We start from the raw sequence: 24145 nt of genomic DNA on the forward strand, positions 1-24145 counted from the left end.
CAGTACTGTAGGAAAATGTCCAATATGTAATGGAAATGTATATGAAATTGGATTAATTTATTCTTGTGAAAATTTTTTTAAAAAATTAAAAAAATGTAATTTTCGTAGTAATCGTATTATTTTAGAAAAAGAAATTCTTCCCGATCAAATAATTAAATTACTTAATAAAAACAAGACTGATTTATTAACTGGTTTTATATCTCAGCGTACCAAGCGTTCATTTAAGGCTTTTCTTGTCAAAGATAAAAATGGAAAAATTTCATTTGAGTTTGAAAAAAATAAAAATTAATTTAAATTTAATATCTATAAATTCAATTTAAATAGATTTAATTATTCTGATAAAAAAATTTTTTTCAAGTACTTTTTTTTACAAAAATCCAATTATTTTATTAAAATTTTTGTTTATCAAATTCTAAAAACTATAGTAAAAATTGTAAAATTACAAGATTGTTCTAAAATATTATGATTTCAATTCAAATTTCAAATGAATTAAAGCTGCAATTTTCTAAACCTATAACAGTTTTAGATGTTGCTTCTCATATTAGTGTAAATTTAGCTAAAACAGCTATAGTTGGTAAATTAAATGGTGTATTAGTAGATTTATCTTATGTAATTGATCATGATGTGAATTTAATTATAATAACAGAAAAAGATAATATTGGATTAAATATAATTCGTCATTCAACAGCACATTTATTGGCTTATGCAGTTAAAAATTTATTTCCTGATTCTCAAATAGCAATTGGACCGGTAATAGAAAATGGATTTTATTATGATTTTTTATATAAACGTTCTTTTACAAAAGAAGATTTAATATTAATTGAAAAAAAAATGATTGAACTTTCCCAAAAAAATGAACTTTTTTTAAAAAAAAATATAACTCGTGATAAAGCAATTGCATATTTTGATTCTGTTAATGAACAGTTTAAAAAAAAAATTATTAATTTAATTCCTAATAATCAAGAGATATCCCTATATAGTATTGGTTCTTTTGTTGATTTATGTCGTGGACCTCATGTTTTCTCAACAGGAAAATTAAAAATATTTAAATTGATAAAATTAGCAGGTTCTTATTGGAAGGGTAATCAAAAAAATAAAAAGTTACAAAGAATATATGGAACAGCTTGGTCTACAAAAAAAGATCAAGAAATATACTTACATATGATAAAGGAAGCAGAAAAAAGAGATCATCGTAAGTTAGGAAAGCAATTAAATTTATTTCATTTTCAAGAAGAAAGTCCTGGTTTAATATTCTGGCATCCAAAAGGGTACATTATATTACAAGAAATAAAAAAATATATGAGAAAAATATATAAATATAATGGTTATAAAGAAATTAAAACACCACAAATGTTAGATCTTTCATTATGGAAAAAAACTGGTCATTGGGAAAATTATAAAGATAACATGTTTACGACAAAATCAGAAAATCGTTTTTATGCATTAAAACCAATGAATTGTCCTGGACATATTCAAATTTATAATTCTAATTTTCATAGTTATCGTGATTTACCATTACGTTTTGGTGAGTTTGGTCAGTGTCATCGTAACGAATCATCTGGTTCTTTACATGGGATGATGCGAACAAGAAGTTTTATTCAAGATGATGGGCATATTTTTTGTACAAAAAGCCAAATTAAAAATGAAATTGTTGTATTTAATGAGCTAGTACATAAGGTATATAATGAGTTTGGTTTTAAAAAAATAAAAATAAAATTAGCTTTACGTCCGAATAAAAGAATAGGTGAAAATAATATTTGGGATTTAGCAGAAAATTCATTACGTGAGGCAATTAGTAGCTCTGGAGTTACATGGGAAGAATTCCCAGGAGAAGGAGCGTTTTATGGACCAAAAATTGAATATCATTTAAAAGATTCAATTGGACGTTCATGGCAATGCGGAACTATACAAATTGATTTTTCTATGCCACATCGTCTTGGAGCGGAGTATATAGCAGAAAATAATACTCGTAAAACACCAGTTATGTTACATAGAGCTATTATTGGATCATTAGAACGTTTTATCGCAATTCTTGTTGAAAATTATTCTGGAGCTATGCCTTTATGGTTAGCTCCAATACAAGTTATGATACTCAATATCTCTAAAGAACAAATTGAATATGCTAAAAAAGTATTTAATTTTTTAAAAAGTAAAAAATTTAGAGTTGAAGTAGATTTGCGTAATGAAAAAATTGCTTATAAAATACGATTACACTCTTTGGAAAAATTACCATATATAATAATAGTCGGTAATAAAGAGCTTTGTGAAAATAAAATAACTGTTCGTGCGCGAGGTAATATTAATCTTGGTATTATGTCAATTGATATGTTAGTTATTCGCCTAACAAATGAAATAAATACTAAATATTTATAAGAAGAATTAAATTATTTTTAAAATTTTAAAATTTAATAGGAGAGAGAAATAATTATAGATAGACCTAAACATCGTATTAACCGGGAAATTATAGCTCCAGAATTACGTTTATCTGGTATAAAAAATGAACCATTAGGTATTGTTACTTTAGAAAAGGCTTTTTATTTAGCTGAAAAAGAAAACGTTGATTTAGTTGAAATAGCTCCTTTCGCAAAACCTCCTGTGGCGCGTCTTATGGATTATGGTAAATTTAAATATAGAGAGAAAAAAAAGGCACATGAAGTAAAAATGAAACAAAAAGTTATTTTGATTAAAGAAGTTAAATTTAGACCATGTATAAATGAAGGTGATTATAATATTAAATTACGTAATTTAATTAGATTCTTAGAAGAAGGAGATAAAGTTAAAATTACATTACGTTTTAGAGGACGTGAAATGTCTCATCAAGATATTGGATTTCGTGTGCTTGAGCGTATAAAATCAGATTTAGAATTATATTCTCAAATTGAACAATTTCCTAAAATAGAGGGGCGTCAAATGATAATGATTTTATCTCCAAGAAAAAAAAAATAAATTAATATTTATAATATTAATAAAATTAAATAAAAATTACAATGAAGGAGTTATTTTCTGTGTTTAAAATAAAAACGAAAAGTAGCGCAAAAAAACGTTTTTTTATACGTACTGGTGGTGTTATTAAGCGTGGACAAGCTTTTAAACGTCATATTTTAACAAAAAAATCCACTAAAGTGAAACGTAAATTACGTGGATTAGCATCTGTTCATAAGAGCAATATAGCGTCTGTACGAGCTATGATGCCAAATTCTTAACGTGTTATAAGGAAAATATATTATGCCTAGAGTAAAACGTGGAGTAACAGCGCGTGCGCGCCATAAAAAGGTTTTAAAACAAGCAAAAGGTTATTTTGGTCGTAGAAATTCTGTATATCGTGTTGCTAAACAAGCGGTCATGCATGCTATGCAATATGCTTATCGTGATCGACGTAATAAAAAACGTGTATTTAGATCATTATGGATTTCTCGTATCAATGCTGCGGTTCGAGAACATAAGATGACTTATAATACATTTATGAATGGTTTAAAAAAATCTTCTATTCAGTTAGATCGTAAATTATTAGCTAGTATAGCTATTACAGATAAATTAGTTTTTTCTTCTATTGTTAATCAAATAAAGGAAAATTTAACTAATAAAGCTTTCTAAATTAATAATTTATTATTTATTGATATGAATGAATTAAAAAAACTTCTCATACAAGCTAAAATTGATTTTTCTACCGCAGTAAGTATTTCTTCTTTAGAAAATGCAAAATCTTATTATCTTGGTAAAAACGGTAAATTAACTCAATATATAAAAAATATTAAAAATATTTCTATAAATGAACGAAAAAGATATGGTGAAATTATTAATTCTATAAAAATAAACATTAAAAAAGAACTTAATATTCATCGTGATATTTTAAAAAAAAAACAATTAAAAGTATCGTTAAAAACTAATAAAATTGATATAACATTACCGGGAAGAGGTAAAAATAAAGGCGGGTTACATCCAATTATGCGTACCTTAGAACGTATTGAAAAAATTTTCTATTCTATTGGTTTTGATATAACAGATGGACCTGAAATTGAAACAGATTTTAATAATTTTACTGCATTAAATAGCCCAAAAAATCATCCAGCTCGTTCAATGCACGATACTTTTTATATTAAAAACAGATACGTTAGTAATAATAAACCATTATTACGTACACATACTAGTCCTATGCAAATTCGTTATTCTAAAATTAATAAACCGCCAATTAAAGTAATTACTTCTGGTCGTGTATATCGTATTGATAGTGATTCAACTCATTCTCCAATGTTTCATCAAATTGAAGGATTGTGGATTGATAAAAATATTAGTTTTTCAGATTTAAAAGGTGTTTATTTAAATTTTATACGTGTTTTTTTTGAATCAGATAACATACAAATTCGTTTTAGACCTTCTTATTTTCCTTTTACAGAACCATCTGCAGAAATTGATATTGTTTTTCAAGATGGTCCATTAAAAGGTAATTGGTTAGAAATTTCTGGTGCGGGACAAGTAAACCCAAAGGTTTTGTGTAATATGAATTTAGATCCTGAGAAATATATTGGATTTGCTTTTGGATCAGGGTTAGAAAGATTAACTATGTTACGTTATGGTATAGATGATTTACGTTTATTTTATAAGGGCAATATTAATTTTTTAAAACAATTTACTTAATTTTACATTAAATAAAAATTTTAACAATGCAAATTCCAGAAAATTGGTTACGTACAATAATTAATCCAAAATTGTCTTCTAATGATCTAGCAAATTTATTAACAATGTCTGGATTAGAAACAGAAAAAATAGAAACAAACATACCAATTTTTTCTAAAATAATAATTGGTAAAATAATAAATATTATTAAACATCCTGATATAGATAATTTTAATATTTGTAAGGTTGATACTTATAAAAATATTTTAGATATTGTTTGTAATATACCTAATATCCGTGTTGGATTAAAGGTTCCATGCGCTATAATTGGATCGTCATTATTATGTATTAATAAAAAAAAATCTTTTATAATTAATATAGAAAAAAAATATAAGATAAAATCATATGGATTATTATGTTCTGAATATGATTTAAAAATAAATAATAAAAATAAATATTTATTTGAATTACCAGAAGATGCGCCTATTGGAAAAAATTTTTATGATTATTATAAATTTAATAATTTAAAATTTGTTATTAAATTAACCCCCAATAGAGGTGATTGTTTATCTTTACTTGGAATAGCGCGCGAAATATCTATATTAAGTAATACTCCATTAAAGTTATTAAATACTAAAATTACTTTACCAAATTATAAAGAAATTTTGCCGGTTAAAATATCAGCAATAGATTTATGTGGTCGTTTTTCTGGAAGAATTATTCGTGGAATAAATCCTAAAGCATTAACTCCTAAATGGATGAAAATACGACTTGAAGATAGCGGGCAAAAACTTGTTTCCGTATTACATGATATTACAAATTATGTAATGTTAGAATTAGGAATTCCTATTAATATATTTGATTTATCTAAAATTTCCGGTGAATTAAATATAAGATGGGGAAATATCGGAGAAACTATTAAAATATCTAATGATTTAATCATTAAGATTGATAAAAATATTGGAATTATTTCTGATAATTTTAAGATAATATCATTATCTGGTATTATCAATGGATTTGATGCGTCTGTAACTTTAAATACAAAAGATATATATTTAGGAGTTGCGTTTTGGTGGCCTAATTCAATTCGTGGAAAATCTAATCACTATAATCTTGTTACTGAATCATCATATCGTTTTGAACGAGGTATTGATTTTAGTAAAACTATAAAATGCTTAGAGCGTGTTACTAATTTAATTATTGAAATTTGTGGGACATCATCATCAAAAATATCTCAAATAGATGATCAAATTATAAATATACCAGTTAGAAAAGAAATTAAAGTTCGATCAGAGCGTGTTATTAAAATTTTAGGTATTAAATTAACAAATCAAGAAATTTCTAATATTTTTATACGCTTAAAATTTCATTTTATTCAAAAAAATAATATTTTTTTAGTTATTCCACCTGCGCATAGATTTGATCTTGAAATTGAAGAAGATATTATTGAAGAGATTATAAGAATTTATGGATTTGAAAATATTCCTATATCGTTACCTATTACTGTTTCTAAAATTTCCCCAATAAAAGAAGGATATCAATCGTTATTTTCTATTAGACATCAACTGGCTTTTGCGGACTATCAAGAGGTTATAAATTATAGTTTTATTGAAGATTCTTTAGAAAAAGATTTTTCTCAAAATATTAATAATTACCCAATTGAATTATTGAATCCAATTTCTAAGAAATTTAATACAATGCGATCAACTCTTATTGGTAGTTTGGTTAATAATATATGTTATAACTTAAAAAGAAAATTAGAGCGCATTCGTTTATTTGAAATTGCTAATGTTTATTTACATGATAAATTCATTAAAGATAGTCCATTTACTGTATCAGGTTATAAAGAATTAAAAAAAATAGCAGTTATTGCTTATGGCCCACTATTAGAACCTCAGTGGGGGGAGGAAAATCGTAATATTGATTATTTTGATTTAAAAAATGATTTGGAAAATTTATTTTTTCCTATAAAATTAAATTTTTTAAAAATTAATAATTCTATTTTACACCCAAATCGATCAGCTCTTATATTTAAAAAAACAAAAAATATTGGTTTTATAGGAGAAATTCATCCAATATTACAGCAAAAGTATGATTTACCATTAGCGCCAATATTTTTTGAGGTGGATGCTTTAGAATTACAAAAACGTCAAATACCAAATTATATTCAAATATCTAAATTTCCTAATGTTGTTCGTGACATAGTATTTATTTTTAATAAGAATATTAATTTACAGGACGTAATGGATACTATGTTTTTTGAAAAAAATAATAATTCAAATTGCTTTATAATACAATCTATTTCATTATTTGATAAATATTGTGGAAAAAAACTAAAAGACAATGAAAAAAGTTTTGCTTTTAGGTGTATATTACAAGATCCTAAAAAAACTTTAAAAAATAATATTATAAATAATGCAATTAATGCGTTAATTAATTCTGTTTGTAAAAATTTTAATGCAAAATTACGAAATTAATTTTTATGAATTTAATAATTCACGTAATACAAATGGTAAAATACCATCATTTTGATAATATTTAATTTCCATTGGAGTGTCGATACGTAATAATAATTTTATTTTTTTTATTTTTTTCCCATTTTTTCTATAAATAATAAAATCTATTTTTTCTAATGGTTTAATTTTTTTTGAAATTCCTTTTAAGTCAAAGTATTCATTACCTGTGATATTTAAAGATTGTATACTATCATTATTTAAAAACTGTAATGGTAATATACCCATTCCTATTAAATTTGCGCGATGAATACGTTCAAAGGAGCGAGCAATTACCATTTTTACTCCTAATAATTTCGTGCCTTTAGCCGCCCAATCACGTGATGATCCTGTTCCATATTCTTTGCCAGCAAATATGATAGTAGAAATATTATTAGAAATATATTTCATAGCAGCATTATAAATTGACATTTTTTCACCACTAGGTTGATAATATGTAAATCCACCTTCTATTTGTGTATTATTTTTACCCAAAATTGTTATTAAATTTTTTATACGTTTATTAGAAAAAGTACCTCGAATCATAACTTCGTGATTTCCACGACGAGACCCATAAGAATTAAATTCATCTTTTAAAACACCATTATTAATTAACCATTTTCCTGCTGGACTAGATTCCTCAATTAATCCCGCTGGAGAAATATGATCGGTAGTTATAGAATCTCCTAATATACATAATGCTCTTGCTCCTTTAATGTTTTTTGGAAAATATTCAAACTTTAATTTAAAATTATTGAAAAATGGAGGTTGAGAAATATATGTTGAAATTGGCCAATTATAAATATTATCAATTACAGTATCGCTAATATTGCTCCATAATTTTCCAGGATTATTTTTAATATTCTTATAATTAAAGTAAAATAAATTTTTATTTAATGTAAATTTTTCTAAAGAATTAATTTCCTCAGTAGATGGCCAAATATCATTTAAATAAATTTTTTTACCATTTTTATCTATTCCTAATGGTTCTATTGTAAGATCAACTAATATATTTCCAGCAATAGCATAAGCTATTACTAATGGAGGAGAAGCTAAAAAATTTGCATAAATACTTGGATGAATTCGTGATTCAAAATTTCGATTTCCTGATAATATAGATGATGTTATTATGTTATTATTGATAATAATTTCTTCTATTTGAGATTTAATTTTTCCAGAATTCCCAATACAAGTAGCACAACCATAAGCAACAATATTAAAACCTAATTTTTCTAAATATAAAAGTAAACCAGAATTATTTAAATATTCAGTAACTACTCTAGATCCTGGTGTAAATGATGTTTTTATTTTTGGTGAAATTTCTAAACCAAATTTTACTGCTTTTTTGGCTAATAACCCAGCAGATAACATTAAATTAGGATTTGATGTATTTGTGCATGAAGTAATTGCAGCAATTAATATATCTCCATTTTTAATTTTAATTCCATTTTTAGTAATATATATTTTATTTAATTCATTAATATCTTTATTAAAGCCATTTTTAAAGGTTGGTTTAATTAATAATTCAGTAAATTTTTTTTTAACATTATTTAATTTAATAAGATCTTGGGGGCGATTTGGTCCAGATAATGATGGTGAAACATTATCGAGATTTAATGTGATAATATCTGTATAATCTATTTCTCCTATCTTTGGGATACCAAATAATTTTTGAGATTTAAAATAACTTTCAAATGCCTTAATTTCTAAATTATTACGACCTGTATTATAAAAATAATTAACAGTTATTTTATCTACAGGAAAAAATCCAATTGTAGCGCCATACTCTGGAGCCATATTACTAATAGTTGCTCTATCAGGTAATAATAAAGATTTTACTCCATCCCCAAAGAATTCTACAAATTTCCCAACTACATTTTTTTTTCTCAGTAATTTAGTTATTGTAAGTACAAGATCTGTTGCTGTCACTCCTTTATTTAATTTACCTATTAAATTAACCCCTATTACATCTGGTATTAAAAAATAAATTGGTTGACCTAGCATACCAGCTTCTGCTTCAATACCCCCAACTCCCCAACCAATTACGCCTATACTATTAATCATAGTAGTATGAGAATCAGTGCCTACTATTATATCTGGATAATAAATATTATCTTTATTTAATATTCCACGAGATAAATACTCTAAATTAATTTGATGAACAATACCAAATCCAGGTGGTATTACATTAAACTTATTAAAAGCTTGCATACCCCACTTTATAAATTGATATCGCTCCTTATTTCGTTTAAATTCTAATTGCATATTTAAATCTAGAGATTTTTTTTCTCTAAAAAAATCAACTTGAATAGAATGATCAACTATTAAATCTACAGGAACTAATGGTTCAATTTTTTTAGGATTTTTATTTATTTTTTTAGCTATACTACGCATAGCAGCTAAATCTGTTAAAAGTGGTATACCTGTAAAATCTTGCAATAAAATACGTGTAACTATTAATGGTAATTCTTTTATTCTTAAATCTTTAGGTTTCCAATTCATTAATTCATAAATATATTCTTCAGTAATTTTTTTACAATCATAATTACGTATTATTGATTCTAATATAATTCTAATCGATACAGGTAAACGAGAAATATTAATATTAAATTTTTTTTCTAAATCTGGTAATGAATAAAATTTACCCTTTTTATTCTCAGAAATTTGAAATTCTTTTAGGATAGTTTTTTTATGAAACATAATAGCTTTCTATTAACATTGATAAAATAATTTTAAAAAATTAACGTATAAGATGACTAATGCTTAAAATTTCATTTTTTAATTCTTCAATAGAAAGATTAATTTTCTTTCGAGAAAATTTATCAATTTCTAAATTTTGAATAATTTTGTATTTACTATTTTTAATTTTTACTGGAAAACCAAATATTATATCTTTGGGTACATTATAAGAACCATCTGAAGGAATTCCCATTGTAACCCAATTCTCTGTTCCAAAAATCCAATCTTTTATATGATCTATAGCTGCTGATGCAGCTGATGCAGCTGATGAAGCTCCTCTAATAGAGATAATTTCTTCTCCTCGTCTGCTAATAGCCGGTAAAAAAACATTTTTATTCCAGAAGGAATTATTGTTAATCATATCTCTAATAAGTACCCCATTAACTGTTGCATAACGATAGTCAGGATACATAGATAAAGAATGATTACCCCAAACAAATACTTTTTTAATAGATGAGACTGGTTCATTTAGTTTAGATGCTAATTTTGCTATTGCTCTATTATGATCAAGACGCAACATGGCTGTAAAATTTTTATAGGATAAATCTGGAGCTGATTTCATTGTAATATATGTATTGGTATTGACAGGATTTCCAACAACTAAAACCTTAACATCGCGTGAAGCAACAGAATTTAATGCTTTTCCTTGTTCAATAAAAATAGAAGAATTAATAGCTAATAACTCGGAACGTTCCATATTACTTTTTCTAGGAAAAGAACCAATTAATATAGCAATATTTGCATCTTTAAAAGCTGTTATTGGATTTTCATGCACACTAACATCTACTAATAATGGAAAAATACAATCTTCAATTTCCATGATCACACCTTTAATTGCTTTTTGTGATTTTTTATTTGATGCCTCAAGTAATTGTAAAATTATTGGCTGATCTTTACCTAAAAGATCTCCATTAGCAATACGAAATATAATGTTATAACCAATTTGACCTGCTGCACCTGTAATAGAAATTCGTACTGGTTTTTTAAGCATATCTAAAACTCCAAAATTGAAAATTTTTAAATATTATTAATTTTATAAAATTATTAATATAATTAATTATGTTCATATGAAATCAGTTAAAAATAAATATTTTAGAAGGATTCTAACAATGAATAAAATAAATAAACTTAAAGATCAAAAAAAATATAAAAATATAAATATATTTCAAATTATTAATTATCGTTTACCACCTAGTGGAGTTGTATCAATAATGCATCGTATTAGTGGATCATTAATATTTTTTTTATTACCTTTTATTTTATATTTATTAGATCAAAGTTTAAGTTCAAAAAATTCATATGAAATTTTTCGAAAATTTACATCTAATTTTTTTATTAAAATTTTGATTTTATCATTAATATGGTTGTATTTAAATCATTTTTTTTCTGGTATCCGTCATTTAATTATGGATTTAAATATTGGTTTAGATAAAAATATCTCAAATAAATCAGCTATTTTTATATTGATAATAAACTTATCTTTAATATTAATTATAACACTAAAATTTTTTGGAGTAATATAATAATGAATAACGATATCAATATTAAATTAAAAGATAAAGTTTTTAATGCTCATTATGGTGTACGTGATTGGTTATTTCAACGTATAACTGCGGTTATAATGATAATTTATACAATAATTCTGTTATTTTTTGTGCTAACTACTAATGATTTTAGTTACGAAAATTGGTCTAATTTATTTAAGTATAAATGGTTTAAAATTATTAGTTTTTCTGCTTTAATTTGTTTATTTTATCATGCATGGGTTGGTATGCGTGATATATTTATGGATTACGTAAAATCAGTTATTATTAGATTAATATTATATACTTTTAGCATTATATGGTTAATTAATTGTACTAATTGGGCAATACAGATATTATGGAGAATATAAGTGATTTTTAATAAATCTATTATTGCTAATTATCGTTTCGATGTATTAATTATTGGAGCAGGTGGGTCAGGTATGCGGGCTTCACTTCAGTTAGCGCAAGAGGGTTTAAATGTTGCAATTTTATCTAAAGTTTTTCCTACTCGTTCGCATACAGTTGCTGCTCAAGGAGGGATTAGTGCTTCGTTGGGTAATATGTCAAAAGATAATTGGCATTGGCATATGTTTGATACTATTAAAGGATCTGATTATCTCGGAGATCAAGACGCTATTGAATTTATGTGCAAAGAAGCGCCAAAAGTTGTGTATGAATTAGAACATTTTGGGATGCCATTTGATCGAAATAAAAATGGTACAATTTATCAGAGGCCATTTGGTGGGCATTCATCTAATTTTGGAGAAAAACCTATAGCTCGCGCTTGTGCTGTAGCTGATCGTACCGGTCATGCGCTTTTGCATACACTATATCAACGTAATTTACATGCTAAAACTAATTTTTTTATCGAATGGATGGCTATTGATTTAATTAGTGATTCCGAGGGTGATATTTTAGGAGTTGTTGCGTTAGAAATGGAAACTGGCAATATAATGATATTGGAATCTAAAATAACAATTTTAGCCACAGGAGGAGGAGGGCGTATTTGGGCTGCTTCTACTAATGCTTTTATAAATACTGGTGATGGACTTGGTATGGCAGCGCGAGCGGGTTTACCTTTAGAAGATATGGAATTTTGGCAATTTCATCCGACTGGAGTTGCGGGTGCTGGAGTTTTAATTACAGAGGGCGTTCGAGGTGAAGGTGGAATTTTAATTAATTCTAATGGTGAACGTTTTATGGAGCGTTATGCTCCGATTTTAAAAGATCTCGCTCCTCGTGATTTTGTATCTCGAGCAATGGATCAAGAAATTAAAGAAGGACGTGGTTGCGGACCAAATAAAGACCATGTAATGTTAGATTTGAGACACATTAATTCTGAAACAATTATAAATCGTTTACCATCGATTTTAGAGATTGGAAATAAATTTGCAAATGTAAATGCATTAAAAGAACCTATTCCAGTTATACCAACTATTCATTATCAAATGGGCGGTATTCCAACGAATATTTATGGACAAGTTATAATACCTAATAATGATAATAATAAAATTGTTAATGGTTTATATGCAATTGGTGAATGTGCTTGCGTATCCGTACATGGAGCTAATAGACTTGGAACTAATTCATTATTAGATTTATTGGTATTTGGTCGTTCTGCTGGTAATCATATTCTTAGTTTAGAACTTAAAAAAATTCATAATAAAAAACTTCCTATTAATTCTATTGATATTATTATTGACCGATTATCAAAATTAGAAAATAATAAAGGATCTGAAAGTGTTCAGAGTGTAGCTAATGATATTCGTAAAACTATGCAAAATTATTGCGGCGTATTTCGAACAGATAAATTAATGAAAAATGGTTATAAAAAAATTATGATTTTAGACGAACGACGTAAATATATTTCTTTTAAAGATAAATCTAAAATTTTCAATACTGCAAGAATTGAAGCGCTAGAATTAGATAATTTAATTGAAACAGCTAAAGCAACTATTTCTTCCGCTATTTCTCGTAAAGAATCTAGAGGCGCTCACGCGCATAATGACTTTAAAAATCGAGATGATATTAATTGGTTAAAACATTCAATTTGGTATTCAAATGGAAATAGAATTGAATTTAAACCAGTTAATTTAAAACCATTAACAGTTAAAACTGTTCATCCTAAAAAACGTACTTTTTAATAAAAATAATATGAAACGCATAATTAAATTTAAAATTTATCGATATAATCCAGATCATGATATAAAACCTTATATGCAAAAGTTTTTAGTTAATTTATCATCAAATGATAAAATGTTATTAGATGCGTTACATCGTATTAAATATGATATTGATGATTCATTAACATTACGTCGTTCTTGTAGAGAGGGTGTTTGCGGTTCAGATGCAATGAATATTAATGGAAAAAATGGATTAGCTTGTATTACAAACTTAAACGAATTAAAACAGCCAATTATAATACGTCCATTACCGGGATTACCTGTAATTCGTGATTTAGTTGTTGATATGACATTATTTTTTAAACAATTTAATTCAATTAAACCATTTCTAATTACAAATAATAATCCTCCAGAAAAAGAACGTTTGCAATCTCCTAGTCAACGTAAAATTCTTGATGGTTTATATGAGTGTATATTATGCGGGTGTTGTTCGACAGCATGTCCCTCATTTTGGTGGAACTCTGATAGATTTGTTGGGCCAGCTGGATTATTACAGGCTTATCGTTTTATTTCTGATAGTCGTGATGAAGCTACTAATTTTCGTTTAGATAATTTAGAAGATCCATATCGTTTATTTCGTTGTCGTTCTATAATGAATTGTGTGGATACGTGCCCAAAAGGATTAAATCCAAATCGTTCTATTAATAAAATTAAAGAATTGATGATTTATAGAATTATATAACAATAAATAATCATTAGTATAAAATAATTAAAAAAATTAAATTAATAACAATTTAAATTTTATAATTATTTTAAAAATAAATATCTTTATATGGTTTTTATTAATAATTATATATATTTTATTTATTTAAAAAGGAAAATATGCCTATTTCTGATAGTAAAGTTACTTTATCGTTTTCAGATGGCACTCCATCATTAAAATTTCCAATTTATAAAGGAACTATTGGTCCTGATGTAATTGATATACAAAATTTTTACAAAATATCTGGAAAATTTACTTATGACCCAGGTTTTATGTCAACTGCGTCATGTAATTCTGCAATTACATATATTGATGGTAATATTGGTGAATTATTATATAGAGGATATCCAATTGAGCAGCTTGCAACTAAATGCAATTTTATGGAAATTTGTTATTTATTGTTATATGGTGAATTACCAAATAAGATGCAAAACGATAAATTTATACAAGCTATAGCAGAACATACTATGGTTGATAAAAAAATATTTGCATTTTTGAATGGTTTTTCTCGAAATGCTCATCCAATGGCTATATTAACTAGTTTAGTTAGCGCGTTACCCACTTTTTATGAAGATTCTTTATATATTCATGATCCTTATTATCGTGAAATATCTGCAATTAGAATCATTGCTAAATTACCAACTTTAATAGCTATGATTTATAAATTTAATTTAGGTCAACCATTTATTTATCCTTCTAATAATCTAAAATATTGTGATAATTTTATATATATGATGTTTTCAAATTTACATAAAAAATACAAAACTAATAAAATTATCACAAAAGCACTAGATAGAATTTTAATTCTACATGCTGATCACGAACAAAATGCGTCTACATCTACTGTTCGACTTGTTGGTTCTTCTGGTGCTAATCCATTTTCTTGTATTGCTGCTGGAATCGCTTGTCTTTGGGGACCTTTACATGGGGGTGCAAATGAAGCCGTACTAAATATGCTTAAAAAAATTGATAAAACTGAAAATATTTCTAAATTTATAAAAAAAATTAAAAATAAATCATCTAATATAAAATTAATGGGATTTGGTCATAGAATTTATAAAAATTATGATCCTAGAGCTAAAATTATACGTAATATTTGTTATAAAGTTCTTAACGAACTTGATTTATTAAATAAATCATTATTTAAATTGGCTACAAAATTGGAAAAAATAGCATTAGAAGATGATTATTTTGTATCTCGTAAATTATATCCAAATGTTGATTTTTATTCCGGAATCATACAGCAGGCACTTGGAATTCCAGTATCTATGTTTACTTGTATTTTTGCTATGGCACGTTCCGCAGGTTGGGTTGCGCAATGGAATGAAATGATATCTGATCCAAATAAAAAAATTGGTCGTCCTAGACAATTATTTGTTGGATCTAAAAAAAGAAGTATAAACTGTAAATAAAAATTTTTAATTATGTACCAGTAAATACTGGGTATACCCAGTAAATACTGGGTAGTTTACTGGGTCAATTTTTAGAAATTATTTTTTATAAAAAAAATTACATAACTTAATTCATCTCGTAAAAATATAAAATAGGTAAGTAAAAATGACACATCAGTACGAGAAATACAATTTATATTCTTATTTTTATAGTGAAAATTTTTTATATATAGAATATTTATATAAGTCTTATTTAAAAAATCCAAATTCTGTATCAGAAGATTGGAAAATATGTTTTGATTTAATGCAATCTATGAAATATAGAAATACACCAATAAATTTTAAAAATTTAAATAAAGAAAAGATAAATATTTTAGAAAATAATAAAAAATTTAAATTAATATCTTTAATAGATAATTACCGTAGATTAGGCGTGTATTTTGCTAATTTAGATCCATTAAAACAAAAAATAAAAACAATAAATTTAGAATATAAATTAAATATAAAATTTTATGATTTTAATGAATCCGATATGGATTCTGTTATTAATGTTAATAATATTTTTTTTGGAGTTAAAAAAACAACATTAAGAAATTTATTAAAATTTCTTAAAAATACTTATACTAGTAATATTGGATCTGAGTTTATGTATATTAATAATTTAGAAGAAGTTGAATGGATCCAAGAACAATTAGAGTCCACTCAAGCAACTCCAAATTTTTCAAAAGAAAAAAAAAAAAATATTCTTTTTCTTCTTACTGCAGCAGAAGAATTTGAACATTATTTACATAATCGTTATGTAGGGCAAAAACGATTTTCTTTAGAGGGTAGTGAAAGTTTCATTTTATCATTAAATGAGATTATTCAACATTCTGGTAAAAGAGGTATTCGTGAAATTGTTATAGGTATGGCTCATCGTGGGAGATTAAATGTTCTTGTAAATATTTTAGGAAAAAAACCAAAGGAATTATTTGATGAATTTGAAGATAAAAATAGCGAAAATTTACTTTCTGGTGATGTAAAATATCATCAAGGATTTTCTTCTAATATTAATACCCCAGGAGGGGTAATTCATTTATCTTTAGCGTTTAATCCTTCTCATCTAGAAATTATTAATCCTGTTGTTGAGGGGTCCGCTAAAGCAAGAATGGAAAGGAGAGATGATAAATTTGGTACACAAGTTTTACCAGTTTTAGTACATGGTGATGCTGCTTTTTCTGGTCAAGGTGTAGTAATGGAAACTTTAAATTTTTCTAAAATAGATAGTTATAATACTGGAGGAACTATACATATTATAATTAATAACCAAATTGGTTTTACAACTAGTCCAAATGATTTACGTTCTACTTTATATTGCACAGATATAGGAAAAATAATTGAAGCACCAGTTTTTCATGTTAATGGAGACGATCCAGAATCTGTAATATTAGTAACTAAAATTGCTGTAGAGTATCGAATGAAATTTAAAAAAGATTGTATTATAAATATTATTTGTTTTCGTAAATTAGGGCATAATGAACAAGATACTCCATCATTAACGCAACCTTTAATGTATAAAAAAATTTTTAAACATCCCGGGATTCGTGAATTATATTCCAATAAATTGAAGATACAAAAAATTTTAACAAAAAATGAAAGTGAGAATATGATAAAAGAATTTAATGATATGATAAATTCAGGTAAATCTATTGTTAATTCTATACCATCAAATTTTATTTATGATAAATCTAAATCAGAATGGGCTCCATTTTTAAAAAATGGATATATTGATAATTGTAATACTTCAATATCTTTAGAAAAATTAAAATTTTTATCAAAAAAAATAACTAATATACCTAAAGGTTTTAAACTACATAAGTTAGTTAAAAAAATTTTAAAAGATCGAGTTGAAATGGGATGCGGTAAATTGAATGTAGATTGGGGTATGGCAGAACATTTAGCGTATGCATCATTAGTTATATCTGGTTATGGAGTTCGTTTATCTGGACAAGATTCTGGTAGAGGTACCTTTTCTCATCGTCATGCTATACTTTATAATCAGGATTATCAATATTCAGAAAAAGAAACTGATATATCAACCTATATACCCTTACATAATGTTAGTAAGAATCAAGCAAAATTTCATATAATTAATTCAATTCTTTCCGAGGAAGCTATATTAGGATTTGAATATGGTTTTTCAACTGCTTCTCCAAATACATTAACAATTTGGGAAGCACAGTTTGGAGATTTTGCTAATGGTGCACAAGTAATTATTGATCAATTTATCAGTTCTAGTGAAGAGAAATGGGGTAGAATATCTGGCTTGACTCTTATGTTACCTCATGGTTATGAAGGACAAGGACCAGAACATTCTTCTGCTCGTTTAGAACGTTTTTTGCAATTATGTGCAAATAATAATATTCAAATAGTACAACCAACTTCTGCTTCTCAAATTTTTCATTTATTACGTTATCAAATAATTCGTCCAATTCGGAAACCATTAATCATTATAACTCCTAAATCTTTATTACGTAAAAAGGAAGCATCTTCAACTTTAATGGATTTAGCAACCGGTAAATTTAATAAAATTATTAATGAAATAGATGATATAATTGATCCTAAAAAAATAAAAAGAATTATTGCTTGTTCTGGTAAAATTTATTATGATTTATTTAATTTTCGAAAAAAGAAAAATAAAAATGATGTTGTAATTATTCGTATTGAGCAACTTTATCCATTTCCTAATGAAGATTTTTTAAAAATTTTAAAAAAATTTAGATATTTTGAGAAATTAATATGGGCCCAAGATGAACCAAAAAATCAAGGTGCATGGCCGCAAATAAAAGAAAATATTTTAAAATATTTAAATTCAACTCAAAAATTAATATATGTGGGTCGTTCTTGTAGTGCTTCACCAGCTTCTGGCTATTATAGTAAACATTGCAAAGAACAAATAACTTTATTAAATAATGCTTTTTTAAAATAAAATTAAAATATTTTCGATATTATGGAGAAAATTTATGGCACTTATTGAAGTAAAAATTCCAAAGTTATCAGAATCTATATCAGAAGCAACACTATTAAATTGGCATAAAAAAGAAGGAGAATTAGTTGTTCGTAATGAGAATTTAATTGATATTGAAACAGATAAAGTAATATTAGAATTACCAGCTCCACAAGACGGTATAATTAATAAAATTATTATTACTGATGGATCTATTGTTACTTCTAATCAAGTAATTGCGCTAATTGATACTGATATTTCTAAATTAAGTTCTAAAACAGAAATAAAAAATAAAAAGGATATAAAAAATCTTAATACTATTGTAATGCCCTCTGCTAAAAAAATTCTTTCAGATAATAATTTAGAAATTTCTAAAATTAATAATGGAACAGGTAAAGATGGTCGTATAATTAAAGAAGATGTTCTTAAAGTTTTATCATCAATAAAAAATATAAATGAAGAAAAACAAGAAAAATATAAACCATATTTAGATAGTATTTCTATAAAAAATAATTCTCGGTTAGAAGAGTGCGTTCCTATGAGTAGATTGCGTTTGTGTATTGCGGAACGTTTATTGCAATCACAAGCTAATAGTGCAATTTTAACTACATTTAATGAAATTAATATGCAATCAATAATTGATTTGCGTTTAAAATATAAAGATAAATTTGAAAAAGAACATAATGTAAAATTAGGTTTTATGTCTTTTTTTGTAAAAGCAGTTGTTTCTGCTTTAAAACAATATCCAATTATTAATGCTTCAGTAGATGGTAATAATATTATTTATCATAAATATTATGATATAGGAATTGCTATTAGTTCATCTAGAGGATTGGTTGTTCCAATATTACGTAATGCAGATACAATGTCAATTGCTGATATTGAAAAAAAAATTAACGAATTTATTAATAAAGCACAAGATAATAAACTTTTACCAGAAGAAATGAGTGGGGGTACGTTTACAATATCAAATGGAGGTGTATTTGGTTCTATGCTTTCAACTCCAATTATTAATCCTCCTCAGTCAGCTATTTTAGGTGTTCATGCAATAAAAAAACGTGTTATTGTTGAAAATAATAATGTTGTAATTCGCCCAATTAATTATTTTGCATTATCATATGATCATAGAATAATAGATGGTCGTGAAGCAGTACTTAGTCTTATGGTAATTAAAAAAAATCTAGAAGATCCATATTGTTTATTATTAGATTTATAAAATAATTTTAAATAAATTTTAAATTAAAGAGTTTTATTATGAATAAAAATTTTGATGTTATAGTTATTGGAGCTGGTCCTGGAGGATATGTCGCGTCAATTCGTTTAGCACAATTAGGATTTAAAACAGCTTGTATTGATGAATGGAAAGATAATGAAGAAAATTTTGCATTAGGCGGAACATGTACGAATGTAGGCTGTATTCCATCTAAAGCTTTATTACAAACATCTCATTCATTTGAAAATGTAAAAAATTCGTTTTTTGAATATGGTATTAATACACAAAATGTAACATTAAATTTACAAAAAATGTTAGAAAGAAAAAATAATATAATCAAAAAAAATAATTCAGGAATATTATTTTTATTCAAAAAAAATAAAATAAAATTTTTTCATGGTCACGCAATTTTTACTGGAAAAATACAGAATAATTTTCATGAAATTCAAATTATTAATAAAACCAAAGAAACTATTACCGCTAAATATATAATTATAGCAACAGGTTCTAAAGCAAGATCTTTTCCGGGCGTAAAATTTGATGAAAATTTAATTTTATCTAACAAAGGTGCTTTAGAAATGATTAATGTTCCAAAAAAACTTTGTATTATTGGTGCTGGTGTAATTGGTCTTGAAATTGGAAGTATTTGGAGAAGATTGGGTTCTGAAGTTACAATTTTAGAGATGTCATCTAATTTTTTAAATACAGTGGATGAAGAAATTGCAAAAAAAGCATTTCATTTATTAAATAAACAAGGATTGAATATAATTCTTAATACTAAAATACATGATATTAAAATTAACAAAGAAAATGTTTTGATTAATTATTCTAATAAATCAACTAATGTAAAAACAGAAATAATTACATCAATTTTTGATAAATTACTTATTGCTATAGGTAGAATTCCGAATACAAATAATTTAAATATTGATAAAATTGGTTTAAAGGTAAATGAAAATAATTTCATAATAGTTAATGATAATTGTGAAACTAATATACCTAATATTTATGCAATTGGTGATGTTGTAAGGGGGCCAATGCTTGCTCATAAAGCAGAAGAAGAAGGAATTATGGTTGCTGAGCATATTTCCGGTCAAAAACATTCTATTAATTTTAATGCTTTACCTTTTGTTATTTATACTTTTCCTGAAATTGCTTCCGTTGGTAAAACTGAACAATATTTAAAAAAACATAATATTTCTTATAATGTTGGTATATTTCCATTTTTAGCTAATAGTCGCGCGCGTATTTTAGGTGAAACATCTGGTATGGTTAAGATACTATCTGATATGAAGTCAGATGAAATTTTAGGTATTCATATTATCGGTCCAATGGCATCTGAATTAATTGCGGAAGCAGTTATAGCAATAGAATTTCGTGCGTCATCTGAAGATATTGCACGTATATGTCATGTTCATCCATCATTATCAGAAGCAATGAAAGAAGCCGCTATGTCAATTGAAAATCGTTCTATTAATTATTAATTTATATTGTTAATGAATTTTAAAGAATATTACATAAATTATTTAATTAAAAAAAAATATTATTTTGATTCTTCGCAGATTAAAGTAATTAATTATTTACAACTGATATATGAAAAATGGATAAAATATAATAAAAATTTTTTTAAAAAAATAATATTACGTAAAAAAGTTCCTCAAGGAATATATTTATGGGGGGATGTTGGTAGAGGAAAATCAGATATAATGAATTTTTTTTATTCTATGATTCCATTTGAAAAAAAAATTCGTTTTCATTTTTATGAATGGATAAAAAATATACATTATGAACTTCATAAATCAAAAAATTTATCAAATCCATTAGATAATATAGCATTAAAAGTATCTAAAAAATACTGGCTTATTTATTTAGATGAATTTCATATATCAGATACAGCTAATGCTATAATTTTTTTTAATTTTTTTAAAAAATTACTTTATAATAATGTATATATTATTATGACATCGAATTATGATCCTAATTTATTGTACTCAAATAATTTACATAATAATCATATATTACCAATAATTAAACTATTAAAGGAAAAAATGGATATAGTAAATATTAACGGTAATACTGATTATAGATTTTTATCAAAAAAAAATAGTCATTATTATGCACCAATAAATACTTTAAATAACAATAAATTATTGTATTTATTTAATAAAATAAAAAAAAAATCAAAAGAAAATTCATATATTTATGTTACTGGAAATCGTAAGATATATACAGTGCGTTGTTCTAAAGATATAATTTGGTTTGATTTTTTTACATTATGTAAAGGAACATATTCACAAAATGATTATTTATATATTGTTAATAATTTTAAAAATATAATATTATCAAATGTTCCTTGTATGTCTATTGATATGTCTTTAGAAGCTCGTCGTTTTACTTGGTTAATTGATATATTTTATGAATATAAAATAAAATTAATTATTTTAGCTGAAGTTGCCGGTTAAATTATATACGAAGGGCCCGTTATTAAATGAGTTTAAGCGTACAGTTTCTCGTATTATGGAAATGCAATATTTTTATTCTGAAAAATAAAAATTTATTGAAAATGTAATTTTAAAAAAATAAATATATATCTATTAAAAATTTGATTTTATTTAAAAATAAGTTAATTTTGATAAATTACTTAATAATATTAATAATAATTAATTTAAAAATTTATATGACAATCGAACAAACATTATCAATTCTTAAACCAGATGCATTAGAAAAAAATATAGTAGGTGAAATTTATAATCGTTATGAAAAAATAGGCTTAAAAATTATAGCTGCCTATATGAAGAAATTATCAAAAAATGATGTTGAAAAATTTTATTCAATACATAAAAATCGTCCTTTTTTTAAAAATTTAGTAAACTTTATGATTTCCGGTCCTGTATTTATTCAAGTATTAGAGGGGGAAGATGCAATTAAAAAACATAGAATTTTAATAGGTGATACTGACCCAATAAAAGCAGCTAAAGGAACAATTCGCGCTGATTTTGCTGAATCAATTGATAAAAACATAGTACATGGTTCAGATTCTATTAAAAACGCAAAATTTGAAATTTCATATTTTTTTTCCATTTCAAATATTTATTCAAAATATTTATAAAATACATTTAAACTTTTAAACTTATATTAATTTAATAAATGAAATAAATTTTATGAAAATGACTAATTTATTGGATTTAAGTCCTTTAAAATTTGTTAATTATTGTAAAGAATTAGGTGAAATGCCATTTCGTGCTAAACAATTGCAAAAATGGATTCACAAATTTGGTGTATCTGATTTTAATAAAATGACAGATCTTTCTATGTCTTTACGTAAAAAATTAAAAAATTCTGTATATATTAAAGCTCCTCATATAATGAGTGATCAAATTTCATTTGATGGAACTCGTAAATGGATTTTTCATGTGAAAAAAAATATAATAGAAACTGTTTTTATTCCAGAAAAAAATAGAAATACTTTATGTATTTCAACACAAGTAGGTTGTGCAATAAATTGTATATTTTGTTCTACTGGAAGACAAGGATTTGTTCGAAACTTAACAGTTGGAGAAATTATTGGGCAATTATGGGTTACTGAATTTAAATTACGTAGAGAAAAAAATATTAAAATTAATTCTCAAGGAAAACGTCAAATTACTAATATAGTAATGATGGGTATGGGGGAACCACTATTAAATTATAAATCTACTATTGGTGCATTGAAATTAATATTAAGTGATCACGCCTATGGTTTATCAAGACGTCATGTAATACTTTCGACTAGTGGAATTATACCAATGATTGATAAATTAGCGCAAGAATGTCCAGTAGAATTAGCGGTATCCTTGCATGCATCAAATAATAATTTAAGAAATAAATTAGTTCCTATAAGTAAAAAATATCCTTTAAAAGAATTAATATTAGCCTGTCATCGATATATTACTTACTCTCCGCGTCATATGATAACTTTTGAATATTGTATGCTTCATGGTATCAATGATACAGATATTCATGCTATAGAATTAATTTCTCTCATGAGAAAAAATAAAATATTAACTTCATGTAAAATTAATCTTATCCCATTTAATTGTTTTCCTAATTCTAATTTAATATGCTCTAAAAATTCTCGTATAAAAATATTTGCAAAAATTTTAATGAATTCTGGTATTTTTGTTACTATACGTAAAATACGAGGTAATGATATTAATGCGGCTTGCGGGCAATTATCGGGTAAAATATTATAATTAATAATTAATTAATTTTTAAAATTTATATTCAATTAAATTATTAACTAAAATTTATTTTTAATT

At 25.3% G+C, this 24145-nt stretch overlaps 8 protein-coding genes across 8 annotated transcripts; 7 read left to right on the forward strand and 1 right to left on the reverse strand.

The window, feature by feature from the left end:
- The first annotated feature begins 3608 nt into the window (after positions 1–3608).
- On the forward strand, positions 3609–5069 carry LOC113471642 (phenylalanine--tRNA ligase alpha subunit-like). Its single transcript, XM_026830944.1, has one exon. The coding sequence runs from the start codon at positions 3619–3621 to the stop codon at positions 4633–4635; it is 1017 nt and encodes a 338-aa protein (XP_026686745.1). The 5' UTR covers positions 3609–3618; the 3' UTR covers positions 4636–5069.
- Positions 4631–7774, forward strand: LOC108253722 (phenylalanine--tRNA ligase beta subunit-like). The gene has a single exon (XM_017448204.2). It carries the CDS (start codon positions 4662–4664, stop codon positions 7089–7091), a length of 2430 nt encoding a protein of 809 aa, XP_017303693.1. The 5' UTR covers positions 4631–4661; the 3' UTR covers positions 7092–7774.
- Positions 7775–9846: 2072 nt separating this feature from the next.
- LOC103519440 (malate dehydrogenase-like) lies at positions 9847–11301 on the reverse strand. Its single transcript, XM_008484528.3, has one exon. The coding sequence runs from the start codon at positions 10834–10836 to the stop codon at positions 9847–9849; it is 990 nt and encodes a 329-aa protein (XP_008482750.1). The 5' UTR covers positions 10837–11301.
- A 118-nt stretch (positions 11302–11419) lies between these two features.
- On the forward strand, positions 11420–13552 carry LOC103519441 (succinate dehydrogenase flavoprotein subunit-like). The gene has a single exon (XM_017448202.2). The coding sequence runs from the start codon at positions 11812–11814 to the stop codon at positions 13513–13515; it is 1704 nt and encodes a 567-aa protein (XP_017303691.1). The 5' UTR covers positions 11420–11811; the 3' UTR covers positions 13516–13552.
- On the forward strand, positions 13501–15666 carry LOC113471643 (succinate dehydrogenase iron-sulfur subunit-like). Its single transcript, XM_026830946.1, has one exon. The coding sequence runs from the start codon at positions 13526–13528 to the stop codon at positions 14234–14236; it is 711 nt and encodes a 236-aa protein (XP_026686747.1). The 5' UTR covers positions 13501–13525; the 3' UTR covers positions 14237–15666.
- Positions 15667–15794: 128 nt separating this feature from the next.
- Positions 15795–18715, forward strand: LOC103519442 (2-oxoglutarate dehydrogenase E1 component-like). The gene has a single exon (XM_008484531.2). The coding sequence runs from the start codon at positions 15815–15817 to the stop codon at positions 18614–18616; it is 2802 nt and encodes a 933-aa protein (XP_008482753.2). The 5' UTR covers positions 15795–15814; the 3' UTR covers positions 18617–18715.
- On the forward strand, positions 18618–20567 carry LOC103519437 (dihydrolipoyllysine-residue succinyltransferase component of 2-oxoglutarate dehydrogenase complex-like). The gene has a single exon (XM_008484525.3). It carries the CDS (start codon positions 18651–18653, stop codon positions 19848–19850), a length of 1200 nt encoding a protein of 399 aa, XP_008482747.1. The 5' UTR covers positions 18618–18650; the 3' UTR covers positions 19851–20567.
- On the forward strand, positions 19856–23511 carry LOC103519443 (dihydrolipoyl dehydrogenase-like). The gene has a single exon (XM_017448203.2). It carries the CDS (start codon positions 19889–19891, stop codon positions 21329–21331), a length of 1443 nt encoding a protein of 480 aa, XP_017303692.1. The 5' UTR covers positions 19856–19888; the 3' UTR covers positions 21332–23511.
- The last annotated feature ends 634 nt before the right edge of the window (positions 23512–24145 follow it).

Source organism: Diaphorina citri, unplaced genomic scaffold (assembly GCF_000475195.1).
Source record: "Diaphorina citri unplaced genomic scaffold, Diaci psyllid genome assembly version 1.1 scaffold2726, whole genome shotgun sequence".
Classification (NCBI taxonomy): Eukaryota; Metazoa; Arthropoda; class Insecta; order Hemiptera; family Psyllidae; genus Diaphorina; species Diaphorina citri.